The sequence below is a fragment of the Morus notabilis genome, unplaced genomic scaffold, assembly GCF_000414095.1.
Source record: "Morus notabilis unplaced genomic scaffold, ASM41409v2 Scaffold87, whole genome shotgun sequence".
Lineage (NCBI taxonomy): Eukaryota > Viridiplantae > Streptophyta > Magnoliopsida > Rosales > Moraceae > Morus > Morus notabilis.
This window is the reverse complement of record NW_010366183.1, coordinates 689,577-708,811: the sequence shown is the minus strand read 5'-3', so window position 1 is coordinate 708,811 and position 19,235 is coordinate 689,577. Positions and strand designations below refer to the sequence as shown.

The 19,235-nt window shown below is 34.2% G+C and overlaps 2 protein-coding genes across 2 annotated transcripts; one reads left to right on the top strand and one right to left on the bottom strand.

The window, feature by feature from the left end:
• Window positions 1-605: 605 nt before the first annotated feature.
• Window positions 606-3,890, bottom strand: LOC21405990 (methylsterol monooxygenase 1-1). Its single transcript, XM_010109828.2, has 5 exons — window positions 3,493-3,890; window positions 2,827-3,149; window positions 1,669-1,816; window positions 1,537-1,569; window positions 606-957 (listed from the first exon to the last, which is right to left on the bottom strand). The coding sequence occupies exons 1-5, from the start codon at window positions 3,820-3,822 to the stop codon at window positions 883-885; spliced, it is 909 nt and encodes a 302-aa protein (XP_010108130.1). The 5' UTR covers window positions 3,823-3,890; the 3' UTR covers window positions 606-882.
• A 10,730-nt stretch (window positions 3,891-14,620) lies between these two features.
• Window positions 14,621-16,339, top strand: LOC21405989 (cytochrome P450 71D10). The gene is made up of 2 exons (XM_010109827.2): window positions 14,621-15,331; window positions 15,722-16,339. Exons 1-2 carry the CDS (start codon window positions 14,621-14,623, stop codon window positions 16,337-16,339), a joined length of 1,329 nt encoding a protein of 442 aa, XP_010108129.2.
• Window positions 16,340-19,235: the final 2,896 nt, after the last annotated feature.

Sequence of the window (19,235 nt, the reverse complement as noted above, 5' to 3'; positions counted from 1 at the left end):
ACTGTCAAATTGTAACAAACAAGACTACAGCCTAACAACCGCGTTGTCGTCAGGAGCTGATTGCATTCAGACTTTTTAGACTCAGTGGTGGAAATTGGGAATGTGGATGTATCAGGTTTAAAAAATACCCACGAGTCCAAAGTCGATAATGCTTAAAATCATTGACAAATGTAGCAAATCTCACAAGGGCCATTTTTTGGAGTTAACACGTCTATACCCACATCTACAATGCATATAAAACTCTCAACATGATATATATAAAATGTATTTGTTTTCTTTCATACGCTATTCAGCATTAGAGTTTCGTTTCAATTAAGCTGCCAGACTTTCACATGGTTTCTTTTCTTCCCATGTTTTCTCCACTCTATTAGCTATATAAATAATGCATGTGCCTCCTACTTAGATACAGAACAATTAATGATTCATCAAGCATAAAGCTCTTTTAGCATAGTTTAGAACAAAAAGTTGCTAACAACCTTTATATCAGATAAAGCTTTTGTTATTGTTATCGTCATTTTCTAACATGCATCCATAACCTTCTGAAAACACAAGTCACGATCAGAATTGTAATATATATTAATTTTAAAATAACGTCCACAAGAGGGAAAAAAGAGAGAAAAAAATAAAAAATAAAAACAAAATGTCTGAACTCTTAACCCTACCGTTACAATCTTATACTATAAAATACCCCCCCAAGCTACACCTTATCACAGTTCCAAAAAACCCCAAGTTAATCTCCGCAAGAGCCACTAAAGCATTCTATTCACTGGACTAGCATAGAGATGTCAACTTGAAATCAGAGCTTAAGAGAGTTCTCACCAGTGAGAACTGAGAAGCATCTGATATGGCCTTCGTTGCTGATAGGGTTTCTTTGCAGCCCCACTAGTCAGACTTAAGATCTTGAGTTGAAAATTGGTACGGCCCTCCATTATGCTTTTCATAGCTTTCTTCTTTCAACTGAAATATATCAACATTAATATTTAGAAAATTAGAACCAGAAGAGAAATGCAAAATCCAAGATAGAAAGAACTATGTACATGATGTTAGTATAACATATGGCCAGATGAAGAGTAAAGGGAAACACAAACTAGTAATGAAACGAACAACACACAAATTTTCCAAAAAAGGACTAATCAACTTAAAAGCTCTGATGGTGCCTTTTAAAGAAAAAAGATTCAAAGGAAACACGATTGTTTTAACCCATGTGGAACACTTCCCTACGGAAAGGAGGAATGCACTCGGAAACTCCAGAATTAGTCTGACTTTCACAAGTCTCGGTGGAGTCTCAAATTCATATTCATTGCAAAATAACTTATAGGAAACAATGTCTTGAAAAATGGTGATATAGCCATCTACGAACTATTCATCATAATTAACTTATTTAAGTAGTAATGTTAAAGTTTTGAACCATAAACTACTTAATGATCTATCAAGAGCAAGTCCTGGTTCCTCATACTTATAAATATGATCAAGCTCCAATGAAATGAAAAAGAAATAAGCAAAAGCACTTGATCAGTGTTCTAAGGAATAATTTACCTTCTTGAGGATCTTCTTCTGATATCGGAAGCCCTAGTGAAGTTGAACAAAATAATATTAATCCCAAGTCATGAATTGGATTAATCAAAAAGAACAGGCAGAGAGTTCTAATATAATAACATTGTATTTCACCTTGTCAGTTCCATAAATGAAATCACAGTAGGTGAAAACAGAAGCAAAGTTGCTCTGGCTTTGTCCCCCAACATAGTGATGGTAATCATGATACTCAGCACCACCATAAAATGGAATGTATTTGGTGGGGCTCCAGGGAAATTCATACCTGCGGATAAAACATTCATTACGAAAAGCTCTGCTCTGCATTAAATCAGTAGCCAGAACTTCACATGTGGAACATTTAAGCAAGGCTATTGAAAATATTTGAAATATCCTCTAGAAAACAAGCATAATTCTTCTTTTGCAGCTGATTCGTATTTCTTTAAAAAAGGCTACCCAGTCAGAGGGAGAAAAAAAAAATCCAAAACAAATGAAGAACCTGAAGAAATTTTCATTCAAGCAGCAGTTAATCCTTCTATAATAGAGGATAATAGAGGAGCCATAAAATAACTAGTATATACAGCTAGGAATTAGGACATTCCAACTCAGAGAAACCACCAGGACCCTGATGTAACCCCACACCTACATCACCAGATTGTTCATCCAGTTGTCTAAAAAGTTCCACAAGCCCCACCAGTACTATTCTCTTGCCTAACCATACCAGGAGAATTCTGAAAGACACATAACATCAAACAAGCAACACGCTATGCGGCGGCTTACCCATTCCTCCAACGGCACATAACAATAATAGTGACAAATATATCTCACTCTTAATTTCATTAAAGAGCTCAATTCTCCGATTTTACATAATGTAAGGTCCAAGAATTACCTAAAATGGAGGTATAAATCTTTATGGCAAAACAAACACACACAAAAAGTCTTTTTCACAGAACAGACCCAATGTACCAAACTAACGCCAATCCTTTTCAAGAGTTCTATAAGAATCTCATTAAAGGAACTGAAAATCCCCGAGCGAGATATTCAAGAAGAAAAGTTTGAAAAGTTAAAAGGGCATCATGTTGAACCTAGTCCCCATCAGCAAAAAGTTAACCCACTAATGAAGATCCTTCAAATCAAGAGTACTTCACATGCAATTCCATTAAAAAATAGTAATAAAGGCGTACTTCACATGGCTCAATCACAATCAGCATAAGCAGATAAGAGTAAGACCACGAACAAATGGAAAGCCCACAAATAAAAATAATGAAAAAAAAAAAGTGAATGAGGCGTGCGTACCCGCTGTGAGTGTCTATGGCCTCAATCTGCCTTAAAGCAATCCACAACCAGAAGGTGATCATGTGTCCAGGAACCATGGCCGGCCCTAGGAAAGACGGGATTCCGAGGATCAGAATCTCCGCCCAATGCGCGTATGGCGCCGCAAATCCAATCGGAGCCGTGTACTCGTGATGAACTCGGTGAATCTTCTCGTATCCCCATTTGTTATGCAAAAATCTATGGATCCAATAGTTCGTGTAATCCTCCACCACAAAGTAAACCAATAATTGCGAGAGAATCTCCCACCCAGAAGGCAATGGCAACCCCGTTCTAATCCCAATCAACTGTAAATTCACAGAAATGAAAAAAAATCATCAAATTTTGACCTAATTCACACGAATTTTGAACAGATCAGAAGTTAAGTAGGCAAGAAATTCAGCAGAAAAGCAACAAAAAACCGAAATTGAACCGAAATAGCAACAAAAGTTGAAATGAGCCGCAAAATCATTAAAAAAACAGCCAAATAAGAGAAGAATCGAAATGAACCGAAAAATCATTAAAAAAAGCAACAAATTGAAGTGAAGCGGAAAATCTCGATCAATAGCAAAACGAAGAACTGAAGCAGCAAAAGGCAAGACATTGAAATGAAATGGAAGAAAGAAGAAGAATGAATCGGGAAATCGGAACCTTGATGGAAGGGAAGGAGACGAGCTGGAGAGGGCCGACAACGAGGAAGAACATGCGCATGACGTCGCGGTAGCAGGAGAGGGTCTCGGAGAGGGAGAGGCGGACCTTGGGCTGAATCTTGTAGCGGAGGAGGCCGGAGGAGCGGGCGAGCTCGAGGAGGACGAGAGGCACGGGGACGACGGAGAAGGTGAGGAAGAGGAAGAGGACGTTGTGGCAGTACAGGAAGTAGTCGGACTTCCGGGCAGAGTAACTGAACCAGAGTGCCTCGGCGGCGCTCAGATTCCGGCCCAGCGCCGCCGCCGCCTCCTCCACCGTCTCGTATGTCAGCATTTATTTAGAGAGAGAAAGAGAGTTTTGGTTTTGGTTTTTGGGGAGTGACGAGAATTGAGGGGAATTTAGTTGAGTTGTGAGTTGTGAGTGGTGTTAAAATATGCGGGAAGTTTTAAAAGGACGAGTCGACGGGACAGGCGAAAACCGTACCCACACCACATATGACCAATAACGGGAATCCCCACGCTGGTTCGTTGTCGTTACTCGTTGAAGTTGACGGTTTTTTTTTATACTTCCAAAATTATGGGTTTGATATTGTTTGTTTTAACCCTCCCGGTTACCACATAATTTTTTCCCCCCAAAATTAGATATACATTGGATCATCAGATTTTAATCAAATTGAACTGAATTTGCATATTTTGAGGCCCGTTTAGTTCACTGATTCAAGTTTTTAATTGGGTGAAAGAAAAAAATAGGTCAAGACTTGAGATGAATTAAAATTAATAAGTCAATAGTTTATATAAGTTAATAAATATGTCAAATTACTGTTTTCGTTCATAACTTGTCTGGTTATGAGCTATAACTTGACAAGTTATTGTCTATAATTTATCTGATTATGAACCATAACTTGACAAGTTTGTCCATAATTTATCTAGTTATTAACCATAACTTGATAAGTTATGGCATATTAATTTCTATAACTAAAAAATGGCCTATATACTTTCTTAAGCTTTTCATATTGGCCTATTTCCTACTATTTTCCTTTTTAATTTGAGTTAAAATGTAATTTTATGTGAAAATTTTTTACTGTAGTAAAAAAATAAATGTAATTATTTTTTAGAGCTTTTTACTGTAATAAAACTCGAATCAGTGAAATGAACGAAACCTTATTCTTTTCTTCCTCGATTGATCTAAACAATGAAATTGTGCAATATTAGTACATGTTTGTCAATTCATTTTTGTGTGATTATGATCCGATTTAAAGTTAAAAAACATTAACAAACCGCATTTTACGTCAAAAACTATTTGTTTTATCAAAATTTAAGAAAAAACACGAATAGATAAATGTCTTCAACGTATAAGATTGATACTTAATTATGTGGCATTCAAAACGTAAGCTGTAAGATTAATCTTATATCTTATATTATATAAGATAAGATTTAAGATTTGTATCTTATATAAATTAAATCGCATGCAATATGATATAAATCTTACATTAAGGCATATATCTTCAACGTCAAAGACATAAGATTGGTTATCACGTTACCAAATAAAAAATATAGAAAAATATGTTTCAAACTAAGAAGAAAAACAAAAAAAACAAAAAAAACAAAGGAATGGCAGCAATGCTATATTATTGACTTTTCATTTTTTTTAAAGGTAGAACTTTTGTTCTTCGAGTATAAAATGTCTCTTAAAACTGTACTAAATCATGTGTATTGCAATTAGGGAGATAAGTGTAAACAAAATTGCCAAGTAAACGTGGAATTTCATTTTTTTTTTTTTAAAGAGAGGAATAATATCTTCTTTTTCGGTGAATAATGCTAGATCCTAATAATTTTCTCAATCTCATCCACCAGATAATAGTGCCAGTCTTTTTTTTATTTCTTTTTTAATTTTACAAGAACTCGTTTAATTCGTTGATTCGAGTTTTTAATTAGAGTTGAGATGTGACTTCATGTGAGAGCTTTTTACTGTAATAAAAAAATTAAATGCGACTGTTTCTGAGAGTTTTTTACTGTAATAAAACTCGAATTCTAAACTCAAATTAGTAAAATGAATGGGTTCTAAGTTTTTTATTTCTTGTTGTTGAAGGGTCGTGGTAGTTAATTTGTTAATATGATGTAAAACATCATTGAATCACATTCAAAAATATATATACATATATATATATATAATTAAATCAATTGTTTAGAAAAAAAGATGTCATTAATTTTATTAATGAATATTTTATCTTAAAATTAAACAAACTAAGACATAAAAAATCAAGAAAAAAAATAATGTTAAACTATCTCCAATACACATCAAAATATTAATGATATGATTAGTCTGGTGTGACCATATCAGTTCAGCAATTGTAATACATTTTGTTCAACATTAAAACGTCGTTTATATGTTCAAGTAACACTCGATAATATGTATATATATATATATATATAGATATATAGTTCACCACTAAACTACATTCTCTTCAACATTTACTTTAGTGTTACAAACTCAGATAAAAAATGCTACAAATATCAACCGACAAAACTGTCAAATTGAAGACTTTGCTTTTAAAAAAATACCCTATTTTATTTTGTGCCTCAATATACAAACATGGTGTGTTTAAGAGCATGGTAGAAACGGCACAAAAAGTGTGGCAAACCGAGAGTAATGCTATGTTCGGTAGGAATGAAAGAAAATAGGATAGAAAGAAAATATAGAAGTGATGAAAAATAACAATGATGGAAAGGAAATTGATTTTCTTTTATGTTGTTTGGTATGAAAAGATGGAAAGAAAATGAGCTTACCTTTACTTATTTGGTATTGAAAGTTAAATTAGGAGGAAATAAAAAATTTTACTCGTAAATTACTTTTATACTCTTAAATTTTTTGCTTGGATGTTGATGGAGAAAATGGTAGTTTAGTAACTTTACTCACTTTAATGAGTTGTCCCAATTTTCCATCCCATTTTTTGCCCGCTTGTGAAAAAAAAAAAATAGTGAGGCCCACATGTATTATTTTCCACTCTATTTTCTCTTTTCTCTCTTACCAAACAACCTACATTTTCATTTTTTCTCCTAAAATCCCTCCACCTTCTTCCTTCCTTCTACTTTTCTTTCCTACCAAACATACTCTAAGAGATGAGGGGAAAACCGCCAAAGCAGAGCAGACAGTGAGGCCAAAGTGCAGTCCCCAACTTCCAAGAGTGATGCTGATGACTCCATTGCTGTCCAAATGAAATGAAATTACACATTTGTCTTGTCCTCCACGCTCTGCTTTCACCGGCAACCACGTGACTAGCCATCTCTGAGCTGGGAGTTCATCTCTGATCTGTCTCCCAGGTGAGTCTTTTGCATCTGGGCCGAAATTTTTTTATTCAAATTCTTTACCAGAACAAAAACATTATAGAAAATTTATAGTTTAGGTTTGAATACGTGTATTAAATAATTTTTAATGATTTGAATTACAAGTGAGGTTTTTATTATAATATATGTTTGATTAACATGTTTAAATTAATGATTTTAATTCTGTTACAGAGTCTTTTCTCATAGAAAATTTAAATAAAAAATTTTTCGCTAATTGATTCTCTCATAAAATTTAAATTCGGAGTAAAAATTGATGACTTGAAGTATTTCTTTAACATAAAATCACTTTTTAACTCGACTTCAAAACTCAAACCGGCGAAACCAAACTAATGATGCTGAGCATCACATACTAATAAAAAAAATAAATTGAATTTAATATATAAATTTTACTTTATTTTTTATTAATTATAGTACTTAACACCATTGTATCTAATATTCCCCCCCCAATATTAAAGTTACATTTTGTTTATTAGATGAAAATTGAGATCATAATGGTGTTCTAACGCCCCACGTTCTCATCAAATATTCTGATCTAGAATGTCCATGTACCTTGAACACACAACTTTATAATCTTAAAAGACTAAATACGGTGACCAAAACTTTACGAACATTTGATAAATATGAAAAAAAAAACATAAGATATAATTAATTGTCCCATTACCATCGTCATGCTACAAAACGGTAGGTATTAATTAATAAAGCTATATTGGGATCATCATGGTCATAATTGGTAAAGTCATAAAATTACTTGTTCTTAATAAATATAGACAACCTTATATTAACATCATAATCCATACAAATAATCCTATTAATTGCAATCTATCCTCAAGGACATATGCATAATTGTTACTTGTTCGTCATGCTACAAAACGGTAGGTGTTAATTAATAAAGCTATATTGGGATCATCATGGTCATAATTGGTAAAGTCATTAATTACTTGTTCTTAATAAATACAGACAACCTTATATTAACATGATAATCCATACAAATAATCCTATTAATTGCAATCTATCTTTAAGGACACATGCACTATTGTTACTGCTTCCGTAAAATACATGAGTAAACAATATCCTATTTTTTTTTTCTTCAAGCACATTTCAATAACGTGAAAATCCATTATTTTAAATGTCTCGAGGCTCGTTTAGTTCCCTGATTCGAGTTGAGATATAATTTTATTTAAAAATTTTTTACTGTAGCAAAAAAGTTAAATGTGACTGTTTCTGAGAACTTTTTACTGTAGTAAAACTCGAATCGGTGAAATGAACGAGATCTTATTATTCTTGTGAAGCTTTCTCTTTGAGTAATGTTAAAAATTGATGTAATGGTCATAAAAATTACTTTAGAAATATGTAAATTAACGTGCCCGACCGTAAACATTTTCTTATATTGTGGTAAATTGAATGACAAAATTCAGGACAACAATTTTCTTAAGGGGAACGGACGCCATGCTTGAGAAATAAGACGTATCTGGTGCTATACAGCCTTGTGAAATACTTGAAGTTAAGTCTTGGAGACTTGGAATATTGAGAGAATAACTATTCACAATTCCATTAATCTTTTCTTTTTCCTATATCCTTTGTGTTCTATTCGGACCAATAATGATTATAAATTTAGGCCAAGTAACGACAATCCATATCCAACTTTATGCGTCAGCACTTTGACCATTGTATGCAGTAAAACCCAATAATGATTGCTCTGAAACACAAAATCATGAATCCAGGACTTTGAATCCCCACTCTCGCTAAATTAGTAAAATAACCAAAATAGGATTATCTATATTGTGTGCAATATATATATATATTGAATTTAAAGTTAATCTTATGTCTATAAAGTAGAGGATGTAAAGCAATATTGTCCATGTAACAATGATTTTGCAAAACAATATAACAATAAGAAATTTATCTACCATAAGATTCATATATAACCAAATGTCACATTAGTTAATAAGATAAATAACATGTAATTACATTCTCTATTTCTGTCATATATATCCAGCCTGGTATTTCTTTTTTTTGGCTCCGGATATCCAGCTTGGTAATTGAAACTGTTAGAAGCTTGTAACTAATTTGTGTGTACAGTTTATTGAGCTAATTTTTGTGGTCTAGAGATTTTTTTTTTTTTTTCATAAATTGATTTTGTCTAGAATTTCAGGGTTTTGGATTAGATTGCATTTTCACTTAATTTCTATATCATCAACAGATAAAAGTTGTTAAAATCGAGGAAAGAAAGTTAATGGGATAAAGAAAGAAGACGGCTGGTCAAAGAAAAGTTAAATTTGAATGTTTATCGAAGAAATTATTGCACTGTTAGTGATCTTTCTCTTTTGTCCCCAATCATAATTTCCTTTGAAGCTGAATTGAAAGTCTGCCAATCTACAGGGAATGGTTAAAGCCTGAAAGGAGAGAAGAAGAAGAAGCATGACTTCACAACAAATGATTTACCACCAACTTTTGAATCTTTTATCTTTTTATAATTTGCCTTTTTTATATTGACAATTCTAGGTAGGTATAACATATAAGTAACCCAATCGAGAGTTAAAAAAAATAAATAAATAAATAAAATGGGGTCATAATGTTTAGAAACATGTATTATTAGTAAGGATAGTCTTAAGTCTTGTTTGATTTTTATACTTGAATACCTCGTTCACTTCGCGGATTTGAGTTTTCAATTCGAGCTGAGATGTGACATTTTTTAAGAGTTTTTCACTGTAGCAGAAAAGTTTGATGTGATATTTTATGAGAACTTTTTACTGTAAAAACTTAAAATTAAAAACTCGAATCGGTGAAATGAATGAGGCATTTTTTATCTCACAAAAAATTTGAATTTAAAAATTTATTCTCTCATAAAATTATCACTAATAAATCAAAATTATTAATTTAAACGTGTGAACCAAAAAGACTCTTAGTCTTATGCCTAAAAGCTCCTTTATTGTTTTGAACTATTAGATTCTTATTGTATATTTTACTGATTAAACTTTGATAGCTCAAAATTGCCAGGTAACAATGGGGATTTTTTAGACAATTATTTAGTAGGATAAATTTAAAAGGTAGAGCACAATTTTTAACCGTAAGATCTTCAAAAGGTTTAACTAAAATATCGTATTTTGATTTTAATTTTGTCTAAGATTAAAAACTGTATCTGAATTTGGTTTGACGGTGAACAACCATGTTTACAAAAAGACACTATCATATAATTTATATATACATATGTATTTGTTAATAATCTAACATAAAATTATCCTATGTTATATCTTTCAAGAATAAGTTTGAATTTATTTTACTATCTTCAAGTACACATCTTATATATTCATACCTTTCAACTTAATGTCATCAACTATGCTACATAAATAATTGCACATAAGCTGTTTCTCCTTGAGCATGTATCATAATGATCGTCATAATAGTTCATAATTCTACAATTCCATGTGGTTTCAACCGCATCGTCTCTAACACATATGTAATTGGGAAAAAGAGAAAATAGGTCAAGATTTGAGATGAATTAAAATTAATAGGTCAATAGTTTACATAAGTTAACAAATAGGTCAAATTATTGTTTTCGTCAATAACTAGTATGGTTATGAACTATAACTTGATAAGTTATTGTCCATAATTGTTCATAACTTGTCTAGTTATGAACCATAACTTGACAAGTTTATCCATAACTTATCTGGTTATGAACCATAACTTAACAAGTTATAGCCTATTAATTTTTATAACTAAAAATTGGCCTATATACTTTCTTAAATTTTTCATATTAGCCTATTTTCTACTATTTCCCTATGTAATTCTACATTTCCTTTAATAATAGTTTCCCATTATTATACACATGCTTACAATAACAGCTTTAATAAGCATAGGATTAGCCCATTGTATTAGGTAGTAATCAAGAAAGATAAGAGGAAAAAAAAAACCCATCTTTAGAGTAAAAGAAAGTTTTGAATAGCATGTTAAAAAGTGAAAGAAAAAAGGGGATACGTATCAAAGATGTAATAATGTGAAGGGCAAAAGCCTTCACTTTGAGAAGATGATTGGCCCCCACTCTTTGGAGCAGTGTCATGCTGTGATGACGATGTGATGTGGGGAAATCATTTGGTGTGAAGACCCTGGCCAAGTGACTATGGCATGGGAATTGCAAGAGCTTCTTTTTTATTTGGCAATTTCTACGGTAGAATTTGTCTCTTCAATTATCTGTTTCCTAATTCTTAGTGCTGTTTTAATTATTGAATTAAATTTTCAACGCATATATGATGCATAGTAAATTTTTAATATTAAAATTTTAATTTAATAATTAAAATAATAGATTTTACAAATAATTAAAAAAGACAGTTCTCACGGTAGGAATTCTTCTTTATTTCTTTATCTCTCTCCTTCACTCTCTTTTGGTTTTGTTCATTTTTATTTTTTATTTTTTTTATTTGGGTTTGCGCACAAGATAATTATGAGCAATTTGTGTGAACTACTAAGCATGCGGGCTTAGAAGTGCATCAAACACTCATGGTCTGTGTTTTACTGTTTAACCTTCATGCTTCCCCAAAAGGGCCTTTACAGATTCGGCAAAATGACAAGGTCAACACATGCGTTTTCATGTGTAACGTTCTGATATTTGTTTTGTTTTTTTTTTTTTTTTTCCCCCTCTCATCAAGGTTTTGTACAAAACTACAGTCATTCACTTTTGAAGGTGATTCAGAGACAAATTTCATTCAAAATGCTGGTCCTTTTCAAGCAGTACATCAATTTCTGAGTGATGTTTATCCACAAATTGTTGCTTTTATAGATTATGTCATGCGGAATCAATGTGGTTTTGGATTGTTGTGATCAATTAATTCATTGCTTTCATGAGAAGTTCGTTATTGATTTTATCAACACTAATATTGTCGTTGATTAAGTATCAATAAAGCATCTTAGTTGTCACACATACATCATTGGTCGCATATTCTTGTGGTATTGTAAAAGCCTAAAAAGAGACTTTCTAGTGCCAAGTTTAATTTGGAAGAAAAAAAAAAAAAAACACCAAGAAAAGATGTTAGTTTTGTTGTTCGCGTTTGATGTTAAACTAATGAGAAGGTTCGTCTAGGTTGTTTGACTTAATGAACTATAGTATTGGAAAACTAATATTTACGGTTTAGTTTTAGGACTCCAAGGCTCAAAAGCTTGACAAAATTAGACACTCAGCCTAAGGCCCCCCGCGCACGAAGTTCTGCGCTGGCATTGTGAACGAGATGGCTTGCCAGTGTCGCTTTTTCAAGATCCACCGCGACCGTCGAGCAACGAGATCTAATTTTGTCTTTTGATAATTTTGCTTTATACTCTTGTTTGCGTCGGAGATATCATATGGATCTGATTTTAAGATCTCGTTTCGATAATTTTTGTTGTATAACATGTAGTAATCACATTTAAATAAAGCTTAGTGACCTGAAACAAGACCTTTAAATAAAACTTTTAAGATCTCTCGAAAATTATTTTTAAATTTACTCAGATAAGCTTCTCCATTTTTTTAGCGTGATTCTCTCTACTGAATCAACTCACAATATCTCCGTAAAGAATCTGCACAAAATCTTCATGTTTTCTCCTCGCTTCACCTTTTCGGCATCAATATGTTCACTTTGAATTTCAAAACCAATTTCAACATGCAACATATAATCTCCTCTTAGCCAGCTCCACGTTAATGCCCACGAAACACAACCACGCACAAATATCTATGGGCCCGTTTAGTTCGCTGATTTGAGTTTTTAATTCGAGTTGAGATGTGATTTTATGTGAGAGCTTTTTACTGTAGCAAAAAAGTTAGATGTGATGGTTTGTGAGAGCTTTTTACTGTAGCAAAACTCAAATTCTAAACTCGAATCAGTGAAATGAACGAGGCATATATATATATATATATATCAAAGTCTACTTGCAGACTTTCACTCAAACACGTTTTCAATTTCAAATTCGGATTGTACATCAAATTCAACAAATCTGAATTAATGCAACATCAATTTTCACAAGTTGGATAAGCTGTAAATATCAAAACCATATCTCATTCTCTTCCACGTTTATAGTCTTCTCAAATCCAGATAATCATCAGTTCAAATTCTCCACATAATCTTTTTGATCCTTATTTTTTTCTAGAATCCCATTTAAATTCAAATAACCAATGTATTATCTTATTTTAACTAAGGCCTTATTCTTATCTCTCAAAATCTGATTCTGAATATTATTCTGTAATACAAAATCTTTTTAAACCTATTTTTTGAATTTTTACAAAATTACTAATAAATTACCAACTAATAAAAATACCTTACAAGTAGAAATCAGAAATTCAAAACTCTAATAGTCCAAAACTCATTGGCGTTCATCAAATGTTAAACCCACCCCAACTCAATCCATGTACAGTCCAACTAATAACTAAAGGGTTGTTCTTTTGCAACAAAACTCAAAAAAAATTTGAACTTGAGTTACAACTTTATTCAAGTTCATGTTCTTTTGTAAAATTTGAGTTTGAACTCGAGTTTGAATTCGAGTTTGAACTCGAGTTTGAGGCTAAACTCGAGTTCAAGTTTCCCCTTCAATTCGAGTTTATAAACTCGAACTCAAGTTAATGAACAACGTTTTTTCTATTATTAAAAATGTCATAACTTTTTCGTGTCAATTCTGATTGAGATGATTTTTTTTCTATGCATTCACAACGAAAAGACGAATAAAACCCCTCCCATATTCCCTATTAAAATTTTTCATCACTATTGAGTTTTTATTAAAATACTATCTAAATACAAATTTAAGTTTTGACTCACTCAAACATAAACTCAAAAAGATTCTCAATTTAAATTATAACTCAAATGTGCATATCTAAACACAAACTCAAATTACAACTTCAACTCAAATTATAATTCAAACTTAATTCAAGATTATCACTCAAATCATTCTAACTCAAAAATGTAAAACAACAACCCTAAAACTAGTTGGGTTATTGGACCCCAAAAGTATATCGAATTGTAGTTGGATTTGTGTTATTTACAGATAAATATAAGTTTTCTAAAAAGAAATAAAAAAGAAAAATAAGAGGGGCTCAAGCCCCTAGCTAGCTCCGTGCCTGTTCTTATCATAAAAGATATATAATAAAGAAAACTCTCTCTGTGTCTCTTGTTTCGTTTTGTTCCTTTTTGTTCTCAGAATTTGTTCCTTTTTTTTTTTCTTAGAATAACGAGATTTTCTCGCTATAAAGATGGACACACATTGATCTTAATTTATGCATTAATACGGCAATGGTTGTCCACTTGCCTATTTTGTTTTTGGTGTTTGTCCTTTCGCTATATAGTCAAAAAAAAGAAAAAAGAAAAAAAAAGCTTGAAGATAAGACACTTGAACCCAAATTCAGAGATATTGGTCATGTGCAGCTGATTCAATTGGCAGATAGTCCAATTATTTATGTATTTTTTTTTATAGATTTAATCAATAATTTAAACAAGAAGATATCACCCAAAATCACACAAGATCTGATATTGATTACATCCATAAATTAAAGTACAGAACAATTAGAAACATAATAGCCTTCCATAGGTCTATTAACTCCTTAAAAAAAAATGTTGCAAATCTCCTGGTTTCATCTTGTTCTCATCATTCTTCTCTTCCTATTTCCACTAATACTTTGGAAAAAGAGATCATTCAAAACTTCTAATTATTACAAACTACCCCCAGGACCATGGAAATTTCCACTTATTGGAAACTTGCATCAATTAGCACTCTCTTCTTCATCTTCACTCCCACATCGTTCCTTAAGAGACTTGTCAAAGAAATACGGGCCAGTTATGAAGCTCCACTTTGGTGAGGTTTTGACTGTCGTAATTTCCTCTCCAGAAGCAGCCAAAGAGGTTTTGCATACTCATGAGCTTGTTTTTGCACAAAGACCCCTCACACTTGGCCTTGAAGCAATGTCGTTTGACCACCCGGGTGGTCTTGTCTCCTCTCCTTATGGGGAGTACTGGCGCCAAATGAGAAAAATTTGTGTCGTTGAGCTGCTAAGTCCCAAGCGCGTGATGTCCTTTCGATCGGTCAGAGAAGAACAAGTTTGGAGCCTCATTGAATCCATTTTTATGTCCCGAAAATCTAATTCATCGCTTATCGCGATTAACTTCAGTGAGATGATCATTTCCATGACAATCGCGACGATTTCGACGGTGGTCTATGGGAAGAAGTGTAAGGGCCATGATGAGTACGTATCATCACTCAAAGAGTTGCTGACTTTCAGCACCGGATTTACTCTTGCTGATTGCTTTCCTTCCGTTAAACTCCTTGCTCATGTGACTGGTATAAAGGCTGCACTAAAGAGAATACGGCAGAAGATTTCCAAGATTCTTGATGCTATCGTTGACGAGCATAAGGAGAAGATCAAGCACACGAGAGTGACGACGGATGAAACGTCGGAGGAAGATGATTTACTTGATGTGCTTTTGAGACTCCAACAATCAAGTGAGCTCAAATTTGGACTCACAACTAATCATATAAAAACTGTGATCATGGTATGATTTTCAGACCACGCTGTATAAGCCCTTTTTTTTTTTTTTCATGTCCTTATTATACTAGAAACACAACTTTCAAATCCTAATTTTTTTACCCTGATTGGGGGGATTCGTACCATGATTTGAATCATGATTCGTAGTTCGTTACAATATTTTTTCTCACAAAAAACACACGTGAATCGAAAATGATTCTGAATCAATGAATCATATGTCTACTAAATTATCATCTAATTTTCAACCGCAAATGCAATCTTTTATACGACTACTAACAAAAAAGAATGACAAGTCATAATTGGTAAAAATATTTAGGATTAAAATTAGTATCCCAATTTATTGTTGGTTAATTTGTTTTGTGACATTCTTAGTGTTAATTGGTACATTATTTTTCAGGATATTGTAGGTGCAGGAGGTGAAACTACAGCAACTGCCTTAGAATGGGCAATGTCAGAAGTAATAAGGAATCCAAGAGTATTGGAAAAGGCACAAGCGGAAGTACGGAATGCACTAGAAGGAAAAGTGAAAATCAAGGAAGTTGACGTTCAGAAATTGCATTATTTGGAATGTGTCATCAAAGAAACGCTACGATTGCACCCTCCCGCGCCCTTGTTAGGCAGAGAATCAAGGGAAAGATGCCAAATTCTAGGATTTGACATTCCTTACAAAACAAAGATTGTCATCAATGCTTGGGCACTGGGAAGAGATCCAGGGATTTGGGACAATGCAGACTGCTTTGAGCCGGAGAGATTCTTGGATTCGTCGGTCGATCTAAAAGGGACCGACTTTGAGTTTGTTCCTTTCGGGGCTGGAAGGAGAATGTGTCCTGGCATACCGTTTTCTTTTCCAAACATGGAACTAGTGCTTGCTCAGTTGCTGTATCACTTTGACTGGCAACTCCCAAATGGTGGCAAAATGGAAGAACTAGACATGTCTGAGGAGTATAAAGTAAGTTGTAGGAGGAGGAATGATTTGTACTTAGTTGCCACTCCTGTTATGCCTTTTATCAATTGAACTTTATTGAATTAGGACCTAATTAATGATCCATAAATGTGAACCATTTTTAATCTCGAGTGATTATGTTACAATAATAGAGAGAAAAAGGACATAAATATGAGATGAACTACTTTTATTACTTGCTGCAGAACACAAAAGCTTACAACTTGATGCTCTTTATATAGAGCTAATCCCCAACGGATAATAAACATGAAATAAGGAATATGCATTCACTAAATCCTAGAAAAAAGCAACTTGCAGAAACAAACCTCCTACTGATTTGGTAAACACAAAGCCATGTTCTGTACCACTAAAAACAAACTCCTATATTCTAGGACACTAATAGGCTATTTAGTTCGTTAATTTAAGTTTTTAATTTGAATTGAGATGTGATTTTATGTGAGAGCTTTTTACTGTAGTAAAAAAAGTTAGATATGACTGTTTTTGAGAGTTTTTTACTGTAGTAAAACTCGAATTGATGAAATGAACGGGACCTAAACAGCTGACCCCATAAATAAAATAAATAAATATCGTCAAATATGACCGACGTGACTTAACAGATTATTCAATATCAATATTGGGCGGAAGAAAAGAAGCAAATGTTGAAGACTGTCTCCAGGATATGTGACCAGCTTGTAACTTGCAAGCAGTAGCTTAATTTATTGTTGATGAGAATTTATCTAAAATAAGAAGCATAATATCGTAGAGATTAGCAGTTGAACTTTAAAACCATTAACACTCTGTTTGATATGCAATGGTTTCTCAATTTCTCACGACTTTTTAGAAACAATTTATGATCTATGCAACAGATCTGTGGAAAAAATTTAGAGTTGGAAATTATTCCAAACCAAAGCTATTGATTGAATGTAGGGAATCTTAACATTTTAATACAAACGATATATGCCCGTTAGGCATGGGACTATTTAGGGAAAACTAAAGCTAAAACAGAGACAAAACGACACTAAACAGAGTCTAGCGGCTGGTTTCAAGGAAAGAAGACTATTGTGATCCCAAAGTTACATTTTTCTTTTAAATTTTTACGTACAATTAATATAAAAGGTCTATTTGTTGGGGTATAGAGCATTTGCCTTCTTCATAAGAATTAAGATGGGATAACATATTGAAAGTAAATATAAAATCAGATACGAGATAAAGATGTATGGGATTCACATAATAAAGTTCATCCGAATGTTTATCAATACATGAAAGTCCAAAACATAAATAATAACAAAGCTAATCTGGAACTAATAGAGATATTGAACGTTTATTAGTACTAGAAGGCAAACTGAAACGACAGAGGGGGCATAAATTTCCCTAGTTTAGCCACTCCAGAATGCAATCTTCATGAAACTGATGAGAGCAAGGCATGCGAATATGAGTTGGGACCCAATCATCACTTCCATGCAAATTGTTGACGGTATTTTTCCGACAACGCGTTACTTACTCTCTAAAGACACTCTCAATAACACTCGCGGTTTAACTAAGGATTAAAGTTAAGAAATAATGTAAATGAGACAGAGATTTATAGTGGTTCGGTAAGAACTCTTTGCATAATCCACTTGTGAATGCACTAATATCTTCTGAGATTACAAACCCTCTTGAAGTAATAAAATAGTGCGTAACCCTTTTCTCAATTTTCTTGGCTCTATTTATAGGCATTTACATGTGATTATCCCTTCACCGTTCCCAAGGAAGAAGCCATCTTCCGTCCCTCGATTTACGAGCGGGTAGGTGAGTTTTCATGATGACAACCTCAGGAAATGCGGCTGATCCTTCTCATTTGCCGCCTGATTTCCTGACTCCTGCAGTAGCAGTTGGATCAATACTTCCTTCCATGAGTTGATAAGACCGTTGATGGATTTGACTAGACGTGCTGTCTCGACGCAGTGGCCTCCAGCAGTCGAGTCATGGTGCTCGACGCATCTCACCACGTATGGTCTCTTGACGTAAAGGCCATTTCAGCTATAGTCTGCTCCCTCGACGCCAGATACCGATTCTCGGTGGGGAGTGCTCGGCGCCTGTCATTCGATAGAGTGGTCAATTCCTCGACCATGGTGTAACAATTACCCCCTAGACTGGGACGTCACAGTGTAACTTTTCAGGCTATACAACGTCGAGAGCGCCACATGGGGAAAGCTTTTCTGCGGGTAAGGGCGGTCGTTTGTAGGTACAGTGCATCATTGCGGTTGGTTTCTTAGGCAGTGGAGCAGTCACGTCGATCGTGTCAATAGTCACGTCCCCACTTCCCGGACGCCACGTGGCACTGGAAGGATGAATCGTAGCCATACGATTAAGTCATTTTCCGTTGCTTTCTCCCCGACCGTTCGATCGTGCCTTCTCGGATCCACCGTCGGATGGGACCGAATCAGATTCTACGGTCGAGATTTGGAGTCTTTTGGACTCCTCGGGGACCCCTGGGTTCCTCCTCGGGCGTATATATATGTCCTCATATCCGCAGCTCTCTGGTCACCAAGCCTTCAGTACGCCGTTACTCTGTCAGATTTTCACCAGAACCTTTCATCTCCGTGCATCCTTCCACGCATTGCTCATTTTTGCCTTCAGACTCAGGCCTTCTTCGAATCTGGTAAGCCCTCATTTTCTTCGTTCTTCTTGTGAGTCTAGTTCCAGTGTCTGCAAAACCAGGCCCAAACGCGTTATAAGGAGGGGGGATGTACTTACCTGGCGGTGCCGGCCGTGAGCCGGGGGCTGAGCCCGCACGGCCTGATCCGTTTGGGCGCAGTTGTTTTGGCCTGAGACCTTCGAGCTCGACTTTAGGTCTCTTTAACTTATGGCATAAATTTATCTTTCTTTTGTATGGCTGCAAAGCCCGAGTGTCATATCCTTGGCTCAGGGGCCTCTGGTCTGAACACTCATCACTCCCCTTCGCACTGTACTTTTGACCTCTCGACCACTA